At 42.8% G+C, this 21,664-nt stretch overlaps 1 protein-coding gene across 2 annotated transcripts; it reads left to right on the top strand.

Moving 5' to 3' along the window:
• The first annotated feature begins 5,543 nt into the window (after nucleotides 1-5,543).
• LOC311104144 (ran GTPase-activating protein 1-like) lies at nucleotides 5,544-12,797 on the top strand. Of its 2 annotated transcripts, none has more exons than XM_084145832.1 (15): nucleotides 5,544-5,665; nucleotides 6,314-6,433; nucleotides 6,598-6,725; nucleotides 7,013-7,072; nucleotides 7,168-7,347; nucleotides 7,640-7,774; nucleotides 8,179-8,337; nucleotides 8,624-8,737; nucleotides 8,884-8,983; nucleotides 9,116-9,200; nucleotides 9,313-9,526; nucleotides 9,630-9,735; nucleotides 9,879-9,967; nucleotides 10,060-10,181; nucleotides 12,402-12,797. In XM_084145832.1, exons 2-15 carry the CDS (start codon nucleotides 6,322-6,324, stop codon nucleotides 12,481-12,483), a joined length of 1,686 nt encoding a protein of 561 aa, XP_084001958.1. In that variant the 5' UTR covers nucleotides 5,544-5,665; nucleotides 6,314-6,321; the 3' UTR covers nucleotides 12,484-12,797. The 2 variants fall into 2 exon arrangements, with proteins under 2 accessions (XP_084001958.1, XP_084001959.1); XM_084145833.1 differs by having other exon boundaries at nucleotides 5,555-5,665; nucleotides 10,060-10,219.
• Nucleotides 12,798-21,664: the final 8,867 nt, after the last annotated feature.

The following is a 21,664-nucleotide window of genomic DNA, read 5'->3' as shown; positions in this document are numbered from 1 at the left end:
ATGCAGACACTGAGATGAAGTTGACTGAGGATGACCCTTGGTTTGCTATTGGTGAGGTGGTGGAGTGACACCCTAGAGGGTGTCTAAAGGGGGCCAACATTTACTTCCCTGTTTGTGTTTTATGTTTTAATCTTGTTTTGTGTGTTCTATTAATCCTGTGTTTTATGCTTTATTAATCAAGTTAACCATTGTGAATGTTTGTCTTTCCTCATGTGAAGGTTTGAAGTTCCTGGGTGGCTGGTAGCCAACCTAGTACAAGTTGGGTGTAGATGAAAGGACTGAAGGCTTTTTTATTATCATTATTGCCTATTAATAAAAGTGTGATTATTTTTGTTTGTATTGTATTTTAATGAGTGACACCCTAGAGGGTGTCAATAGGGGGATTCCTGAATTTCCCTGAAATGTCTTATTTTGGGTTCTCTTATTTTGGGTTCACACCCAGTGGGTGTGAAAAGGGGGATTGTGGGGTTCTATTTTCTTATAACTAGATGTGATGCCTAGCTTAGAAAGAATACATTAATGGTTAAACATAATAGGTTTGTGCTGTACTGATATAGACTGTTTAACATAACAAGCTGTGATTCATGTGAGGAGCTGTTAGGGAGTAGGGGGAGATAAGAACTTGTGTCTCACATACATGAACACTGCCTCTTTGTGAACCGTCCAAGGACGTAGGTACAAAGAGTATAGTTAGGGTGGGAAAGTACAGGGGAACTGTGTCTATGGGTGCTGACTCTCTGGACCAGCTGCAGATAACAACTTATGCCAGGCAACAGTGAAGCGCCACGGGGCTGGGACCAGAATGTGCGCCAACGATAGGCTGAGTAAGTCTAAACCACGCTCAGTCTCTACTCTGATAGGCCAGCAGGGAGCGGGAACTATCTCTGTCAGAGTATTTAAAGAAGAACTTATGACAATGGCTCAGTTCTCTGTCTGCCCTGCGTGGTATTTCAGTGGATATTTACCATTGAAGTGTTTTGCATTAATTAAAATACTAGTCTATTTTAGAAGACGTGTATTGACCTCTTTTGTTCCTAATACCAGATTTGAATTGACGCAACTTAACAAGGGAAAATGCGTGCATTTTAGCGTTTGAGTCACTTTTCAAAAGTTGCTAAAAGTTCCAAATCAATTTTTTAAATGTAGCTAAATTTGTTGCTAGGTGCTGTTTGAAAAAATAGTTGCCAGGGTAGTCTGAAAAGTTGCTAAATCTAGCAAAAAAATTGCTAAATTGGCATCACTGTTCGGGACAAGTCTCTGAACGCCCTTGAGTGGCCTAGCCAGAGCCCAGACTTGAACCCGATCTAACATCTCTGGAGAGACCTGAAAATAGCTGTGCAGCGACACTCTCCATCCAACCTGACAGAGCTTGAGAGGATCTGCAGAGGAGAATGAGAGAAACTCCCCAAATACAGGTGTGCTAAGCTTGTAGCATAATACACAAGAAGACTTGATGCTGTAATTGCTGCCAAAGGTGCTTCAACAAAGTACTGAGTAAAGGGTCTGAAAACTTATGTAAATGTCATTATTTTTTTATACATTTGCAGAAATGTCAAAAAAACTGTTTTTGCTTTGTCATTATGGGGTATTGTGTGTAGATTGATGAGGGGAAAAAACTATTTAATGAATTTTAGAATAAGGCTGTAACATACCAAAATGTGGAAATGCACTGTATGCCCCCTTTATTTATCCTATGGTTCTGACTTGGTGTACAGGGAGAATCCTGTAAGAACGGCCCATGTCTTGAATTCTGTCGCTATACATTTCAAAAGTGCTGAACAAATAGTTATATTGACTACGTCCGTCCTAGCTCGCTCATTAATGTCTTAATCGAAATTACGGATTACCTCTTATCCGCTCGTCGTCCCCTTATGCCATAGTTTGTACATCTCAATTGTCAGTAGAAACCACATTTGTTTAAGCAAGTCAGCTATATCAGCTATGTTTTTTTTAAAGGCAGTAAATGAGGCTGAATTAACTGTTTCGCTGCCAGACAAGGCTCCACTGGTAGCCAGGTGTAGCAGGGGTACGGATTCACTCCATGGTGCTGAATAGAAAGTTCTGCTGTTGGGACAGCTTTATGTATGCCAGGGGTGTCAAACTAATTTTAGCTCAGGGGCCACATGGAGGAAAATCTATTCCCAAGTGGGCCGGACCGGAAAAATCATGGTATATATAACTTAAAAACAACAACTTCAGATTGTTTTCTTTGTTTTAATACGATCAACATACAACATAAAGCTGGAGCCTGAGGACAGTGTGTCCAAAATAGTACAAGCACAACATCACTATTAATCATAAAACACGTCAAGTTTATTTGAAAATTCTAAAGAAAAAGAACACACAAACACACAATGCCTCAGTGATTAACAGAACTGTTTCACAGATCACAGAACTATATCAGGGTGTCATTTCTCAGGCAGAAATGTAGATAAAAATAATGAAATCCTGTTCCCCAAACAAGTGCAAGAACCACAGAGTCAAGAATAGGTTAAATATACAAATAAAATAAAATCAATTAAAAACAATAGCACATCAACATAAAAACATATAAACATAAAGCTGGAGCCTGAGGACAGTGTCCAAAAGCACAACATCACTATTAATCATAAAACACCTCAAGTTATTTGAAAGTTCTGAGGACAAAGAACACACAAACACACAATGCCTCAGTGATTCACAGAAGTATATCACAGATCACAGAACTATATCAGGGTGTCATTTCTCAGGCAGAAATGTAGATAAAAATAATGAAATCCTGTTCCCCAAACAAGTGCAAGAACCACAGAGTCAAGAATAGGTTAAATATACAAATAAAATAAAATCAATTAAAAATAATAGCACATCAACATAAAAACATATAAACATAAATCTGAAAGCGTTGCTCAAACTCCCGTAACAGTCCCGTTATTTTATCTTTGAACCGCTTCATGTCTGCCACATGTTGGGTCGCGCACACATTTTTCAGACAGGGGAAGTGAGCTGCATCACCACCGGCAAGTTGCGTCTCCCACAATGACAGCTTCAACTTGAAAGAACGTATGCTGTCATAATACTGCGTGACAACTTTGTTGCGCCCTTGCAGCTGTTTGTTCAAGTTATTCAGGTGCTCTGTAACATCCACCATAAATGCAAGGTCCTGCATCCATTCTGCGGAATGAAATTCTAACACTGGTTTGCCCTTTTCTTCCATGAACTGTTCAATTTCTTCTCGTAAATCAAAGAAACGCCTCAGCACAGCACCTCGGCTTAACCATCTTACCTCAGTGTGGTATGGCAGGCCATAGATGTGGTCTTTCTCTCTGAGAAGGCTGTCAAACTGACGGTGATTCAGGCTTCTGGATCGGATGAAATTAACGGTTTGGATGACCACCTTCATGACGTTATCCATCTTTAATGACTTGCAACACAAAGCCTCCTGGTGCAAAATACAGTGAAAAGTCAAAAAATCACGTCCTCCATTTGCAGATTGCGCTTTCTCTCTGAACTTTGTCACAACGCCTGCTTTTTTCCATATCATTGAGGGCGCACCATCTGTAGCCAGGCTGACAGTGCGGGACCAGTCCACTCCGACCCTGTCCAGCGCGCCGACGAGTGCGGTAAAAATATCAGCTGCTGTCGTTTTATCTGTCATCGGCACCAACTCCACGAACTCCTCGGTGACGGTCAATGTGTCATCAACTTCGCGGATGAAAATGGCCAGTTGTGCAACATCTGTAATGTCCGTGCTTTCATCAATTGCAACCGAAAACGCAATAAATGACTTTACTTTTTGCTTCAACTGGCTGTCCAAATCCACTGAAAGATCGGAAATCCTGTCTGCAACTGTGTTTCTTGTCAGGCTGACATTTGCAAAAGCCTGCCGCTTTTCAGGGCACACAATCTCCGCTGCCTTCATCATGCATGTTTTTACAAATTCACCCTCACTAAATGGTTTTGAAGCCACTGCGATTTCATTAGCAATGAGGTAGCTAGCTTTCACTGCAGCGTCACTGATGTCTCGGCTGTGAGTAAACACAGACTGCTGTTTCTTCAGACCCGCCAACAGTTCATTCACCTTCTCTCATCTCCGCTGTCCTTGAAAGTTGTCATATTTGTCGGCATGAAGACTCACATAGTGGCGACGAAGGTTATATTCTTTCAGCACTGCAACATGCTCTGAACACACCAAACATACAGCTTTCCCATTCAATTCCGTGAATAAATAGGATGACAATTTTTCTTGGAACACTCTGCACTCTGCGTCCACTCTGCGGCAATGAGGGTGCCAAAGCACATAATGTTAAAAGTAGAAGCCGTAATAAATATCGCGGGCAAAACAAAGTAGCTCATTGGCTGCACGTGCTTGACCTACTTGCTCTGCCCCGGTATAAACAGTTTGCTTGCTTAACACAATTGCTATTGCGCCATCCAGTGGACGCAATTGGAACAGCAGTTTATTTTATTGAAAAATTGCAGCGCATTTTTATACTTTACAAAAAAAAAAATCTTTTTTTTTTTTTTTTTTTTTTTAAATCATCTCGCGGGCCGGATTAAACCCGTTTGCGGGCCTGATCCGGCCCGCGGGCCGGACGTTTGACACCCCCTGATGTAGGCCATAACAGTTTGTGGGCACCGTCTGTCACCATTATAGCGCAATTAATGTATGGTTTAGTGTTGTGTTGTGTTGTGTAGTGGCTTTGCTCGCATGCATCCCTCAGTTTTTTTTTTTGTTTGCCCCACCAAGATTTACATGCTAAAATCGCCACTGGGTAAGCCGTAATCCTGTTTGCTCTGGATTCCAGAGAAGTGACAATGTGACATGATATCCCTAGTTGATATTGACTGCTAACATGAATGACTCAGCTCAAAATACAAGTCTAAAACAAAGTTTATTTCTGTATCTTGCGTTTTGAAAATGTATCACTGTTTATGGCTGGAATGACAGGCTAGTGGCTACATTTGCGCAGCGATTGTGCATGCGTATTCGCCCTGTGCCTGCGTGCATGCAAGCTTTGAACCACTCCTTTTTGGGGGTCGTGGGTCAAAAAGTTTGAGAACTACGGAACTAGCGAACAGATTACTCATGTGCAATACAGCTAGCTATAGGATTGGGTGCAGCGCAAACATCAAATTGTAGAGAAAGAGGATTGCCATAAATAAATATTCAGCTCCAAAAATTGTTTGGTGTTCAAGAATATTAACTGTTTACTTTGCAAGCTCACCAGCAATAGGGCATCAAGCAACAATTACTAGGCATAGGCCTACTGGTCTTTTGGTATGTCAGAATTGCTTCAAATTGATAATTTACTTATGAAGCTTGCATTTGGAATTTGTTGTTAAAATTAATTATTACATAATAAAAATGTGTTGTGGACAAAATAATGAAAAGGGTTGTCTGGTAGCCTCAATAAAAAATATTTTCATGGTAGTACAGAATTGGGCAGATCATGATTGATCGTACATTCCAGCACAATAGGTGGCAGCATGTACTTAAACGTTTGTTTGCGGACCGCCATGATCTCATAGAAGAAGATGAGCAACCGAAACTACAAGTCCCGTGTGTCTCGCGTCATGGTCCTCGAAGTGTTTAAACGTCAGAACCGAGCGGGAGATAGCTTGTGGGACAGATAGCACTGTTCTGAAAACAACTAGCTACAGGCCTCTACGCAGAAATTTGCATTTGGTAAGCATTGAAACATTTTCGCTTGCAAATGTATTCAGGGAAACGTTAGTAAGGCCACACGCGAGGGGAGTTGCCATATTTATCAGATCAAGTTGGTCGAAGGCCGTACCAGCGCATGCACAACTTTAGCTTGCGAAGCTAGCTAGCTAACTATAGGTATGTTATGACTTTGCCAAGTCAGAACAATGTTAAGTAAATTGTTTTGTTGGCTGTATTATTGGGGAACATGTCATAGCTTTGTCACACCACATTGGAAATGATCGACCATATTCAGCTTTTTCCAACAGTTCATTACCTAGCTAGTTAGCCAGCTGGTTATAACTCGTTAAGAAATATGTTTATACTGTCGTAACTATCATGCTAGTTGGTTAACATTAGTTAACAAGGGTTTCCACTTCTTCCAGAGAGTAGCACAACGATAGCAAGCTTGCAACGTTTACAGATATAGCAACTTTCCATCCCCTGTGTATATTAGCTAAAGTTAACTATCTAACAATGAATGTTTATAAAATCACTTCAAACTTCATGTGTGTCTTTGGTAACGCTAGGTCTTAGGCAGGTACTCTACTAGGTGGTAATTGATAATATATTATGTTTTGCTTAAGTAAGTAGTGCATATTCTTGTTCATACGTGTGTATGTTCCTCAGGTGTCCTGATGGCGACGGATGTTGTTGCACAGTTGGCCGATTCTCTGGCCAAAACTCAGGTGACTGAGGGAGAGTTGAGCTATAAGGGCCAAGGTCGCAAATTCGACAATGCACAATCTGGTAAGAATTTCAACCACTGACCATTGACTCATTATGCTTATGCTCCTCCAGTTGTCATACAATAGGTTGTTCAAGGACAAGGTGGTGTCCAATGTTAAATGTATTTTTCATCACACAATCATGGTCTTTGTCTTCAATCTCTCCCTCTGTCTCCTTCTTTCCAGTGGAAGAGATGGTGAAAGAGATCCAGGAGTTCAAGGGGTTGCAAGCGCTCAGGCTGGAGGGGAACACTTATGGGGTGGAGGCAGCACAGGCCATCGCTAAAGCCCTGGAGACAAAGAGTGAATTTAAGGTACCAGTCACAGTGGTTATGAGATGAGGTGTGTTTTGATTGTATTGTTCGTGGTACAGAGGACAGGTATTCCACTGACTGCCACACGGAGAAGGGTTAATGATCTCATATGTTGATACCTGTTGTTGGCTCTGTTCCATCTTGCTTTCATATCTGTCATGTATTCTGCTGTCAATCACTCAATCTTGCTTATTTGACCTCTATTGGTGAGAGCAATGTGTCTGTGATATATAGGGCTAGCTAGACAATACTTTAGCTAACCCTTTATCACCATCTCTCTCCCTCAGTACTGTTACTGGAGTGACATGTTTACTGGGCGACTGCGTTCTGAGATCCCTCCAGCCCTGGTGAGACACTTTTTTTTTTTTTTTTTTATACCAGCTCCCTTTGATAGATGAAAGATGGTCTGGGATTGTACTCATCCTTCATCTCCCCTATTCAGAACTCCCTGGGTGCGGCCCTGATGACAGCAGGCGCCAGACTGACCTTGCTGGACCTCAGTGACAACGCCTTTGGACCAGACGGGGTGAAGGGCATCGAGAAGTTGCTCAAGAGCACTGCCTGTCACACGCTGCAGGAACTGCGGCTCAACAACTGCGGCATGGGCATTGGTGGAGGCAAGGTGGGTAGAATGTCTCCAGTTCGATAGGAGCTATATTGTGTTATTGAGCAGACTCAACAACATAAAGTTGCCCCCTGCTAGTTGTAATATAGTCAGTAAAATAATTTAAGCAAAGATCTAAAGCTAATTTAACTTCTAATATGAAATATAGCTTGTGTTAAGGTTGAATAGTGCTATCATTTGAGAAGTGATATCATGATAATCTTATGAAATGATTTAATATCTATCCTGATAATCATAACCTTTTCCAAAATAGTTTTTTCACTGTGCTCTGTATGTGTGGTCTCCTCAGATCTTAGCTGCAGCGTTGACGGAGTGCTATAAGCAGTCCAGTGCACAGGGCACCCCCCTTGGGCTGAAGGTGTTCATCGCAGGCAGGAACCGTCTGGAGAACGATGGGGCCACTGCCCTCGCCCAGGCCTTCCAGGTACAGACACTGGCTCCTGAGCTGAACATATCAGAATTTCTGACCATCTGGACGTTACATTTTTATCCAGAGCGACTTACAGGAGCAATTAGGGTTAAGTGCCTTGCTTAAGGGCACATCGACAGATTTTTCACCTAGTCTGCTCGGGGATTAGAACCAGCGACCTTTCGGTTACTGGCACAACGCTCTTACCCACTAAGCTACCTGTGCAGTTAGTCACCACAGTAGTTCACAAGGGGCTCTTTAGCATTAGTACTGGCAGCTGCATGGATAAAAGCTCCTCGAACACACCAACATAATGCCACTGAGTCTATGATTAAACTGTACTGACAGTGACAAGCCATATACAGTCTATATAGCTATCTCTGTCTGATGCTACTGTATGACCTCCTGTGTGCCCTCAGCTGATGGGTAGTCTGGAGGAGGTGCACGTGCCTCAGAATGGGATCAATCACCCTGGGGTGACTGCTCTGGCCACTGCCATGCAACACAACCCCCAGCTCCGGGTCCTCAACCTCAACGACAACACCTTCACCAAGAAAGGAGCTATCGCCATGGCACAGGTACAGTAGTGGTTTGCCTTGTGTACGAAGGCTGTATGACAATGAAACCCGGATGAAGTTGATTTACATTTACATTTAAGTCATTTAGCAGACGCTCTTATCCAGAGCGACTTACAAATTGGTGCATTCAACTTAGGATAGCCAGTGGGACAACCACCTTTTTTTTTATTGGGGGGGGGGGGGGGGGGGGGTAGAAGGATTACTGTTATAGATGAGTGCTCAAATGTTATTGATGAGTGCTCAAATGCATTTGCTATACAATGACTGTGTTTTGTGCCCCCTTCAGGCTCTGAAACATTTGCGTAGTGTCCAGGTGATAAACTTTGGAGACTGTCTGGTGCGTTCCGAGGGGGCTATAGCCATCGCAGAGGCAGTCACTGAGGGGCTTCCCATCCTCAAGGTACAGGGTAGCACTGGTCCCACCCTCGGCTGCAGGAACATCTGCTGTACTTGATTGTTACTTCATAGATTTTCATACATTTCCCTCTGCTGTGGCAGCACCTGACTCATACACACCTATATTATTATTTTTTTTACCTCTGTCAGGAGCTGAATCTGTCATTCGGGGAGATTACAGGAGAAGCTGCACTGCTGGTGGCACAATCAGTCGAGGGCAAAGCCACACTGGAGAAACTGGACCTAAATGGTATATGATGGATAAACACTTGACTTACAACACATGAAAACTGGATTGAAAATGTTGCATCGGCTGATAATGTTTTCTTAGGATTTGTAGAGTTCATGTGTGACTTTGTGCTGTGTGTGTTGGTACTGTCAGGTAACTGCCTGGGGGAGGAGTGCTGTGATGCCCTCAGAGAGGTAATGGATGGCCTGAACATGGGAGACCTGCTGGGATCACTCAGGTACTGGATTGAAATAGGAAATTAGTTTATACTTTTAGACTTAACCATCCTGTCTTTTATCACAAGCCGCCATGAGAAAATCTCTTTGTGTAATCTTTGTCTCTACCTGCAGCGACGATGAAGGGGAGCCTGATGAGGAAGAGGATGACTATGAGGAGGATGATGAAGATGAGGACGAGGACGAGGAGGAGGACAGCAGTGTGAATCAGGTGTCCTCCCCTCCGTCAGTGCCCAAACCCCCAGATGCCGCCTCCTTCCTCTGCTTCCCCTCTCCAGAGAAGCTGCTCAAACTGGGCACCAAGAGGGCCCTGCTCTTCGAACAGCAGGTAAACACACCCTGTCATGAATAGCTTACACAGCAAACTTGGCAGTAGGCTGAAACAGGTTGCTGGTGATGTTGAACCTGTTGTCCTCGCTCTTCTCTTCCAGGTAGATGTGGCTGATGCTGGTAAGACAGCGGAGGCTTTCCTGAAGATCTCCTCTGTGTACAAGGAGGAAGATGAAGAGGTTAAGAGTGCTGTCCTGGACAGTATTGGTGAGTGCCACTTATCTAATTTGTGAGTACTTACTGAGTACTTGGTGAAGACATGGGGCCAGACTGAGTCCATGGATATGAGACTGTTTTTGTTGCTCATCTGTATGACTGCATGTTAAATGTATATCCTCTTTGTTCTACAGATGCAATTCTCAGGAAAGCCTTCGCCAGCCCCTCCTTCCAAGGTTACAACTTTGTATCATCGCTGTTAGTAATGCTGGGACTCCTCAAGGTATGCACACACATTCGTAGAGTAACTCCTGGTTTTCTTCCACCTTGTATTATTGTAGCCCTCGTGTCTCCCCCTCTCTCTGTCTCATTCAGAGTGAGGACAAGGTGAAGCCGGTGCGTGTGGTGCCTGGTCATTTGCAGGCGCTGGAGTACGCCGTGCGTCAGGACTATTTCCCCCAGGAGCACATCGCTGTGCTGGAGGCCTTCATGTCCCGGTAAGGGCGTGAGTGATGGGCGGCAGCGTAGCTCTCAGGTACCCTCTCCGACTGCAGATTAACACACCACATTGGCACTAAGTTCCCCAAGAATATTGCCAACATGCTCCAAATTGCACAATATACCCAGTTTCCTATGTTGTCAGGCTGCTGCGTTTAAGAAAACAGTAAAGATGAAAGGTGAAACTGTCCATCATTCAAATCAAATGTTATTGGTCACATGCGTGTTTAGCAGATGTTATTGCGAGTGAAATGCTTGTGCTTCTAGCTCCGACAGTGCAGTAATATCTAACAAGTAATATGTAACAATTTCACAACATATACACACAAATCTAAGTAAGGAATGAATTAAGAATATATACATATGGACGAGCGATGTCAGAGCGGCATGGACTAAGATATTGTAGAATAGTATAGAATACAGTGTATACAGTGGGGAGAACAAGTATTTGATACACTGCCGATTTTGCAGGTTTTCCTACTTACAAAGCATGTAGAGGTTATCATAGGTACACTTCAACTGTGAGAGACGGAATGTAAAACAAATCCAGAAAATCACATTGTATGATTTTTAAGTAATTAATTTGCATTTTATTGCATGACATAAGTATTTGAATCATCAGAAAAGCAGAACTTAATATTTGGTACAGAAACCTTTGTTTGCAATTACAGAGATCATACGTTTCCTGTAGGTCTTGACCAGGTTTGCACACACTGCAGCAGGGATTTGGGCCCACTCCTCCATACAGACCTTCTCCAGATCCTTCAAGTTTCGGGGCTGTCGCTGGGCAATACGGACTTTCAGCTCCCTCCAAAGATTTTCTATTGGGTTCAGGTCTGGAGACTGGCTAGGCCACTCCAGGACCTTGAGATGCTTCTTACGGAGCCACTCCTTAGTTGCCCTGGCTGTGTGTTTCGGGTCGTTGTCATGCTGGAAGACCCAGCCACGACCCATCTTCAATGCTCTTACTGAGGGAAGGAGGTTGTTGGCCAAGATCTCGCGATACATGGCCCCATCCATCCTCCCCTCAATACGGTGCAGTCGTCCTGTCCCCTTTGCAGAAAAGCATCCCCAAAGAATGATGTTCCCACCTCTATGCTTCACGGTTGGGATGGTGTTCTTGGGGTTGTACTCATCCTTCTTCCTCCAAACACGGCGAGTGGAGTTTAGACCAAAAAGCTCTATTTTTGTCTCATCAGACCACATGACCTTCTCCCATTCCTCCTCTGGATCATCCAGATGGTCATTGGCAAACTTCAGACGGGCCTGGACATGCGCTGGCTTGAGCAGGGGGACCTTGCGTGCGCTGCAGGATTTTAATCCATGACGGCGTAGTGTGTTACTAATGGTTTTCTTTGAGACTGTGGTCCCAGCTCTCTTCAGGTCATTGACCAGGTCCTGCTGTGTAGTTCTGGGCTGATCCCTCACCTTCCTCATGATCATTGATGCCCCACGAGGTGAGATCTTGCATGGAGCCCCAGACCGAGGGTGATTGACCGTCATCTTGAACTTCTTCCATTTTCTAATAATTGCACCAACAGTTGTTGCCTTCTCACCAAGCTGCTTGCCTATTGTCCTGTAGCCCATCCCAGCCTTGTGCAGGTCTACAATTTTATCCCTGATGTCCTTACACAGCTCTCTGGTCTTGGCCATTGTGGAGAGGTTGGAGTCTGTTTGATTGAGTGTGTGGACAGGTGTCTTTTATACAGGTAACGAGTTCAAACCGGTGCAGTTAATACAGGTAATGAGTGAAGAACAGGAGGGCTTCTTAAAGAAAAACTAACAGGTCTGTGAGAGCTGGAATTCTTACTGGTTGGTAGGTGATCAAATTCTTATGTCATGCAATAAATGCAAATGAATTACTTAAAAATCATACAATGTGATTTTCTGGATTTTTGTTTTAGATTCCGTCTCTCACAGTTGAAGTGTACCTATGATAAAAATTACAGACCTCTACATGCTTTGTAAGTAGGAAAACCTGCAAAATGGGCAGTGTATCAAATACTTGTCCTCCCCACTGTACATATGAGATGAGTAATGCAAGATATGTAAACATTATTAAAGTGGCTAGTGTTCCATTTCTTAAAGTGGCCAGTGATTTCTAGTCTGTCTTGAGGCAGCAGAGATAGAAGCTGTTTTTCAGTCTCTTGGTCCCAGCTTTGATGCACCTGTACTGACCTCGCCTTGCAGGTGTGTGACTGTATGTTTGTGACCCTCAGACACATCCAGGCCCTGGAGTCGTGCAGCAGCGCCAGGAACATCCTCAAGTCCACGCTGGAGCAGGTCAGGCCTGAGAGCTGAGTCACACCGGACCACACAGACACTCTCACGGACTTATGAACAGAACAATTCCCCACCCCCAGACATAAAGGGGGCCCTAAATAGGATTACACTGTGGATGGACGGACTGAATATTATACACACACACAAACACTTGGGAGATTAAGTGTGAATGGCGCATCCTGCCTCACCCACAGTGAAAGGACTGAATTACAATCTTCAACACAGGTTCTCTCTATATTTACCCTCTTACCATCAATAAGTAATGGTTTTATGTAAAAAAATAAAAGGGGTAAAATGGATATAAAAATACAAATATAAAATGTGTGATATGGGCTGCTGTGGAAATGTGATTATACAATAACAATCAAAAGGGAAGAACTGAATAAATATGTAGATTTCTTTGTTGCAGCTATTAAACAGACACTATTTGGGGGTGTCTGTTATTGAGTGGACCGGCCTCAGCATATACTGAATGGCCTGTGAACATTTCAATTTGACAATTTAGTAAGCACTACCTTGAATACGGATCTAGTCCTTCAACCATATATAACACTTTTTACGGAGGGAAGAAACTATTCATCTGGGTGCAGGTTCTTTCTCCTCCCAAATTTTGAAACCTACACTGAACAAAAATATAAATGCAACATGCAACAATTTCAAAGATTTAGCTGAGTTACAGTTCATATAAGGAAATCAGTCACTTGAAATACATTCATTAGGCCTCAATCTATGGATTTCACATGACTGGGAAGCAAAGCCCAGCCAGTTTTCCCCACAATAGTGCTTTATTACAGACAGAAATACTCCTCAGCACCCCCCCCTCCCCCCTTTCTGACGATCCTGCAGGTGAATAAGCAAGATGTGGAGGTCCTTGGCTGGTGTTGTTACATGCAGTCTGCGGTTGTGAGGCCGGTTGGACGTACTGCCAAATTCTCTAAAACAACGTTGGAGGCGTCTTATGGTAGAGAAATTAACATTCAATTCTCTGTGGACATTCCTACAGTCAGCGTGCCAATTGCAGGCTCCTTCAAAACTTGAGACATCGGCGGCATTGTGTTGTGACAAAACGGCACATTTTAAAGTGGCCTTTTATTGTCCCCAGCACAAGGTGCACGTGTGTAATGATGCTGTTTAATCAGCTTCTTGATATGCCACACCTTTTGGGTGGATGGGATTATCTTGACCAAAGGATAAAATGCTCACTAACAGGGATGTAAACAAATTTGTGCACAACATTTTAGAGAAATACGCTTTTTGTGAGTATGGAACATTTCTGGGATCTTTTATTTCAGCTCATGAAACATGGGACCAACACTTTACATGTTGTGTTTATAATTTTGTTCAGTGTATAATGCTTCTGTGGCTAATACTGAGTAAGGCGCACACGACGCCTACTGTTTGACCTACATTTTTACTGGAAATACTCTCAGTATTCCAAGTTTTTGCAGTACATAAAGGGGACTATTCAAGGAAGCAGCAGACCGTTGTACTTGATCCACTTGTATGGGGACTTGCCACTTCATCTGAGAAAGAGATTAGGCCTGGGATGTGCTTTTGAATGAATACACTGTTTGTTGGACATTAACTCAGTTGTATGCGCTGAAAAGGTCATAGATATACTACATATCCATAACCAATTCATACAGTATTTCTAATATTATGAAATTAGTACACCACATCAGACTTTGATCATTGTTAATTGCATTAGCCAATTCAATGGCAAGCTGCTCGACACTTAAGCTTGTGAACGTTAGAGCAATGCTTTCACCAGACCCATTCTTTGGGACAGGGGGCTGCCTCTTCTCGAGCATAGAAAAACAACCCTTCTATGTGAGAGCCTTTCAGAAGTCTTTTTTTCTGGCTTTTTAGGTGCCGTGGGATACAGCCACTTTTATAGTTGAACCACAGGGAAATACATATTCACTTACATTTTATTGATTTGTTTTTCCATTAGATTAAAATGTTTTGTTTTTTTTCAAAAACAGCATTCAGTGAGTTTGCAATCTTTTGAGAGGCGTTAGTGCGTAATACGCATAACTGTCATTACATTAGGCCTACAGTCAAATCCCGTTTGTGTTTGATGTCTTTTTCCCAAAACCCCCACAGATGTGTTCCTTTGCGGATTGCCTCTCTAAGTGGCTAGTTGCATTTTTTTATGCTCTTGGTCATACTTTTACAAGCTCAAGCGGGAAAGTGCCCAAGGTTCTGCATCTGCGACAACTCCAAACTCACCATGGCCTGTATCTATCGATCGGCAGTATTTCTAATATTATGAAATTAGTACACCACCACAGACTATCATTGTTAATTACATTAACCAATTCAATGGCAATCTGCTCTACACTTTTTAAGCTTGTGAACGTTAGAGCAATGCTTTCACCAGACCCATTCTTGGGGACAGTGGGCTGCCTCTTCTCGAGCATAGAAAAACAACCCTTAAATGTGAGAGCCTTTCAGAACTTTTTTTTCTGGCTTTTTAGGTGCCGTGGGATACAGCCACTTTTATAGTTGAACCACAGGGAAATACATATTCACTTACATTTTATTGATTTGTTTTTCCATTAGATTAAAATGTTTTTCAAAAACAGCATTCAGTGAGTTTGCAATCCAGTGGGTAGTTTACTGGAAGTGAGATTGGTAGCCAGCCTGGTCTCATAGACTAGACGTAACATAGTAAATGTAAATCCAGGACACAAACATTAGTATGATATGTTAACGTTTGGTATGGGTACATAAGACAGATGGTTACTTAAGGCAAAAACGAAAGTAGGGTATTTGGTCTGGGTGTGGGTGGGCATATATTGCGAATGTCTAGCAACCCAAAGGTTTTGATTTCATCACGGACAACTTGAGCATTTTAGCTAATTAGCAACTTTTCAACTACTTACTACTCTTTAGCTTCTTTGTAACTACTTAGCATGTTAGCTAACCCTTCTCTTAACCCTAAACCCTAGCCTAGCTATTGTTAGCTAGCTAATGTTAGCCACCTAGCTAGAATTCGTAACATATCATACGTTTGCCAAATTCGTAACATCTTGTACGTTTTGCAAATTCTTAACATATAATACAAATTGTAATTCGTAACATATACGAAATTGGTGATGACATCCACAAATGAATACATACCACACGAAATGTAACATATCATACTAAAAGGAGTGTCTTGGATTTACATACAGAATAATAAGAAATGCTCAGAGACTAGGTTGTGGTAGCAGACTACTGTTAATTGAACTGGTTTTAAAAGCTACACACAAAAAAGTTGTCCTTTTTATACCTGTCAATGTCAATTTATAGAGTAACTACAATACTTAGGAATAACTCAGGCAGGTTTGGCATTAAATTCATTTTCTAATTTCATATTACCTAGGGCACACACACTGGTTGAATCAACGTTGTTTAACCAACGTGGAATATACATTGAATTGACGTCTATGCCCAGTTGGCTACCTTCGACCTCTAATCTGTCAGAAAATGTATTGCCAAGGTGTTCATTTGAGGTTAGGTTTCACAGGGACGGGGAGTCACGACTAAATAATTTATCAAAGCAGTGTTTGTGAGATCCCTCACTGTTGCAAGTGGTCAGTCATTCTAGCAATGTAGAAGTCTAGTATGTACGTGAAGACCCTTGGCGCTCATGTTCTCCGTTGCGCGCAGCTCCTCCACAGTGGAAAAATTATATACAGACCTACACTTTTCCTCAAGTAGAAAACTTTATAAAGCTATTTGGGAAGGCTACATACTCACATTCAACCATAAAGGTATGTTTACAATCTTAAATGTACAATAGGAACGTTCTAAAAAGTTACAATATTTATCAAATAGTAAATGTTATGGAATGCTGCTGAATAACAACCAGACACTTCTTTTTAGATTCAATAACTAAACTTTTAAGTCTTAACATATGCTTAAAATAAATACATGCAATCCTCCTGCATTGGAAAACAGATTTTATGAGTCCAGAGGGAAAGCCTATCGGTGCGTAAAGGTTTCCAAGTTGGAGATGGGATTCTCCATATCTTTGAATATGTTTGTTCCATTGTTGCTATAAGAAGTAGTCTATTGTACTATTTTCACTGTATTTACAGTATTTATTCAAAGTTTTGAGACTGTAACAAATTGGGAGAGAATTAGTCTTTTGAGAGGCTTTCGTGCGTAATACGCATTACTGTCATTACATTAGGCAGTTATGCGTTTGTGTTTGATGTATTTTTCCCAAAACCCCCACAGAATTGTGTTCCTTTGCGGATTGCCTTTCTAAGTGGCTAGTTGCAGTTTTGATGCTCTTGGTCATACTTTTACCAGTTCAAGCGGGAATAGCTGCTGCTACTCTTAATTATTTATGCATAGTCACTTTAACTCTACCCACATGTATATATTTCTTCAACTAGCCGGTGCCCCCGAACATTGACTCTGCACTGGTACCCCCCTGTATATATAGCCTCCCTACTGTTATTTTATTTGACTTCTGCTCTTTTTTTCTCAACACTTTTTTGTTGTTTTATTCTACTTTTTTTATTAAAAATAAATGCACTGTTGGTTAAGGGCTGTAAGTAAGCATTTCACTGTAATGTCTGCACCTGTTGTATTCGGCGCATGTGGCCAATACAATTTGATTTGATTTGTTGCATTTTACATTTAGACTGTAAAACATAATCTGCCGCTATCTCTATTTGCACTGGCACTATCTCTGTTTGCAGAGCCCATCAACTGCCACCAGGAACCAGAACAGTTCTATGGTGTAATGGTTAGCACTCTGGACTCTAGCGCTCTGAATCCAGCGCTCTGAATCAAATCTCGGTAGAACCTGACTTCTCTGCTCTGTTGCTGATACTAATCTTCTCTGAGAGTGGGCCTGCATGGACAGAACCTTGGCCACTGTTAAGAGATACTTTTGAGGAGATGGGAAACTCCATTGAAATTGTATGCTGCGTTCAAAACAACGGGGAACTCGGAAATCTCCTACTTCAGGGTTCCGAGTTCCCAGTTGTTTTGAACGCGACATCGTACCCTGATTTTGAGAAGGGATTGCGTGACGATTAGCTTAGCAACCGTGTTACGCAGCATGACAATGTGAACACGATTGGTCAACAGTCTGCTGGGTGGGGCGTTATACATTCTTCCATTCATTGCCCAATGGGATTTCTATCTCTTCCTTTCTCTAATATCTCTGTTCAGTGAACAGTGTTGGCAACTTAGCGACTTTGTTGCTATATTTAGCGAGTATTCAGACCCCTCTAGCGACACATTTTTAAAAAATCGACTAGCGACAAATCTAGTGACCTTTTCTGGTGTTATTGGATACTTTTAGAGACTGACGTGAAAGCACGTATCGTTCTTACTCTTCTCAACGAGCAGCGGGTGCTGCCGTGGGCCCCGGGCCCCACCCCCGTCCCAAAGCACTCACAGGCGGCCCAGTCCTCGCGCAGCAGTCAGAGCAGGAGATGTTCACCCCTCCGCCATCCAGACTGCAAATGAATCGCGCATGCAGGAAGCCGCCGCTGGCTGATCCCGTCCTGGCTTACATTCAGGGCGGGATGTAAATGTAAAATGTTCTTCGTCTAAAATAAATCACTTGACAAAAATAAATCACTGCATTTGACTCACACAGCCTCAGTCACTTACTCACCTCGTCCACTGTGTGTGTGCCTCTCTGTGACATAAGCTAAACATCTAGCTGGCTAGCTCATCATGTCTCAGTCTAAACTGTACACTCAAAAATACAGAAAGGAGTGGGAATCAAACCCTGAATTCAAAGGCTGGTTGAAGCCGTTTATTGGAGATGATACACAGGCATACTGCCTGTATTGTAAGGCTGATTTCTACGCCAAACTTAGTGATGTAAAAAAACACATGACAACTCAAAAACACTCAAAAGGCAAAGCCTTATAACAGTTCCACTCAAAACAAGCTGCCATTTATGGTTTAAAAAATTGACTCTGCAAAAAAGGCTGAGGCCACCATGGCATTAGCTATCGCTGAACACTGTTCCATGCTGGCATGTGATCGCATTGGAGAAGCATGTAGAGCTGCTTTCTCAGACTCCACTGCTGCTACCCACTTCAAAATGTACAGGACAAAGTGCACAGAAATGATTAATGGTGTTCTAGCACCATACTTTCTGAAAAAGTTGGTCGCAGATGTGGGTGACCAGCGTTTCAGCCTCCTCCTCGATGAGTCCACGGATGTACAGTGGGGAAAAAAAGTATTTAGTCAGCCACCAATTGTGCAAGTTCTCCCACTTAAAAAGATGAGAGAGGCCTGTAATTTTCATCATAGGTACACGTCAACTATGACAGACAAAATGAGGAAAAAAAATCCAGAAAATCACATTGTAGGATTTTTAATGAATTTATTTGCAAATTATGGTGGAAAATAAGTATTTGGTCAATAACAAAAGTTTCTCAATACTTTGTTATATACCCTTTCTTGGCAATGACAGAGGTCAAACGTTTTCTGTAAGTCTTCACAAGGTTTTCACACACTGTTGCTGGTATTTTGGCCCATTCCTCCATGCAGATCTCCTCTAGAGCAGTGATGTTTTGGGGCTGTCACTGGGCAACACGGACTTTCAACTCCCTCCAAAGATTTTCTATGGGGTTGAGATCTGGAGACTGGCTAGGCCACTCCAGGACCTTGAAATGCTTCTTACGAAGTCACTCCTTCATTGCCCGGGCGGTGTGTTTGGGATCATTGTCATGCTGAAAGACCCAGCCACGTTTAATCTTCAATGCCCTTGCTGATGGAAGGAGGGTTTCACTCAAAATCTCACGATACATGGCCCCATTCATTCTTTCCTTTACACGGATCAGTCGTCCTGGTCCCTTTGCAGAAAAACAGCCCCAAAGCATGATGTTTCCACCCCCATGCTTCACAGTAGGTATGGTGTTCTTTGGATGCAACTCAGCATTCTTTGTCCTCCAAACACGACGAGTTGAGTTTTTACCAAAAAGTTATATTTTGGTTTCATCTGACCATATGACATTCTCCCAATCCTCTTCTGGATCATCCAAATGCACTCTAGCAAACTTCAGACGGGCCTGGACATGTACTGGCTTAAGCAGGGGGACTGGCTTAAGCACGTCTGGCACTGCAGGATTTGAGTCCCTGGCGGCGTAGTGTGTTACTGATGGTAGGCTTTGTTACTTTGGTCCCAGCTCTCTGCAGGTCATTCACTAGGTCCCCCCGTGTGGTTCTGGGATTTTTGCTCACCGTTCTTTTGATCATTTTGACCCCATGGGGTGAGATCTTGCGTGGAGCCCCAGATCGAGGGAGATTATCAATGGTCTTGTATGTCTTCCATTTCCTAATAATTGCTCCCACAGTTGATTTCTTCAAACCAAGCTGCTTACCTATTGCAGATTCAGTCTTCCCAGCCTGGTGCAGATCTACAATTTTGTTTCTGGTGTCCTTTGACAGCTCTTTGGTCTTGGCCATAGTGGAGTTTGGAGTGTGACTGTTTGAGGTTGTGGACAGGTGTATTTTATACTGATAACGAGTTCAAACAGGTGCCATTAATACAGGTAACGAGTGGAGGACAGAGGAGCCTCTTAAAGAAGAAGTTACAGGTCTGTGAGAGCCAGAAATCTTGCTTGTTTGTAGGTGACCAAATACTTATTTTCCACCATAATTTGCAAATAAATTCATTAAAAATCCTACAATGTGATTTTCAGGAAGAAAAAAATCTCAATTTGTCTGTCATAGTTGACGTATACCTATGATGAAAATTACAGGCCTCTCTCATCTTTTTAAGTGGGAGAACTTGCACAATTGGTGGCTGACTAAATACTTTTTTTCCCCACTGTAAGTGTTTCTAAGTACCTGGGGGTTGTGATAAGGTACTTTAGTGACACCAAGCAGACAATTGTATCAACATTTCTGGGGCTTGTTGAGTTGGAGGGAGGAGATGCCAAATCTATAGGCCATGCTGTTGTGGCTTTCCTCGAAGTGTTGTCTTAAAAAAGAGAAACTCCTGGGGATATGGACTGACAATGCCTCTGTTATGACGGGGATTAACAATGGGGTCCATAAAGTGCTGAAGGAGGAGTATGGCCTCAAAGGTCTGGTTCTTATTCACTGTGTGTGCCACTCTCTGCAGCTTGCTGTAAGTCAAGCTTCCAATGACACCATCCCCCGTAGTGTGGAGTACTTGGTACGAGAGACTTATAACTGGTTTTCAGTGTCTCCAAAGCGCAGGGAGGCCTACAAGCCATATATGAGACCATCAACTGTGGGGAGAAACATTTACAGATAACCAAGGTGTGTGCCACACGTTGGCTCTCCATTGAACCTGCGGTTTCACGCATTTTGGACCAGTGGGAGGAGCTTAGGCTGCATTTCGCAGTCACCAAGTCCAGTGAACACTGCTACATGGCTGAGGTTGTATACTCCATGTACAGTGATCCTCAAAATATATTGTATCTGACTTTTTTGAAGTCAGTGCCGGGTGAGGTACAGTTGGCCATCAAGGCTTTTGAGGGAGAGCAAGTAGATCCTCTTAAGCTACTTGACAGCTTGGTTAGCCTGATCAAGTCTGTGAGCAGCAGGGTGCTGAATCCACTGGCAAATCTTGATGTACTCAAAGGGCCAATAGATGGATACATCAGTCCCAAACCGTACCTTGGTTACCTTTTTGAGTCAAAGGCAGCTGAGCTCCACCTTGCGCCTGAGGATGAAAACAATGTCCGAAAGCGGTGTGTGGCCTTCACCATCTCCCTCACTAATGAGTTGAGGGTGAGACTGCTGGACAACATCGAAGCATTGCAGTACATGTCAGTTTTCAATGTGGAGGAAACTCTACAGCACAATAAGAGCCCTGGAGAAATAGAAAAAATAGCCAAGCTCCTTGGCTACTCCCCTGCAGAGATAGACTAGATTGTCCAGCAATGGCGTGCCATCCATCTTAGTAAATGGAATGAGACAAAAAACACACTGGGCTTCTGGAGTGAGATTTGGAAGTTCAGGGATGCAGCTGATATCAACCCGTTTCAAGAACTTGCCATGGCTGCTGTGTCTGTGTTGTCCTTGCCACACTCAAATGCTGAAGTCGAGAGAGTATTCAGCCAGATGAGTGTGGTAAAAAGCAAACTTAGAAATCGGATGTCCTTGCAAACCCTTAACTCCATCCTGTACATTTGACATGGACTGAAGCTGTCTGGTGAGGCTTGCTATGAGCACCAGCTGCCTGATAATAATAATA

Source organism: Coregonus lavaretus (genome assembly GCF_964263955.1).
Source record: "Coregonus lavaretus genome assembly, chromosome: 28".
In the NCBI taxonomy this organism is placed as follows: domain Eukaryota; kingdom Metazoa; phylum Chordata; class Actinopteri; order Salmoniformes; family Salmonidae; genus Coregonus; species Coregonus lavaretus.
Note: the sequence above shows the minus strand (reverse complement) of the source record. Positions and strands in the feature narration are given on the sequence as shown.

Coding starts and splice junctions, on each gene's coding strand:
- LOC311104144 (XM_084145832.1), top strand. CDS start 6,322: ATGGCGACGGATGTTGTTGCACAGTTGGCCGATTCTCTGGCCAAAACT. Junction 8,984..9,115: donor GGAGAAACTGGACCTAAATG/GTATATGATGGA, acceptor TGGTACTGTCAG/GTAACTGCCTGGGGGAGGAG. Junction 9,527..9,629: donor CCCTGCTCTTCGAACAGCAG/GTAAACACACCC, acceptor CTTCTCTTCCAG/GTAGATGTGGCTGATGCTGG.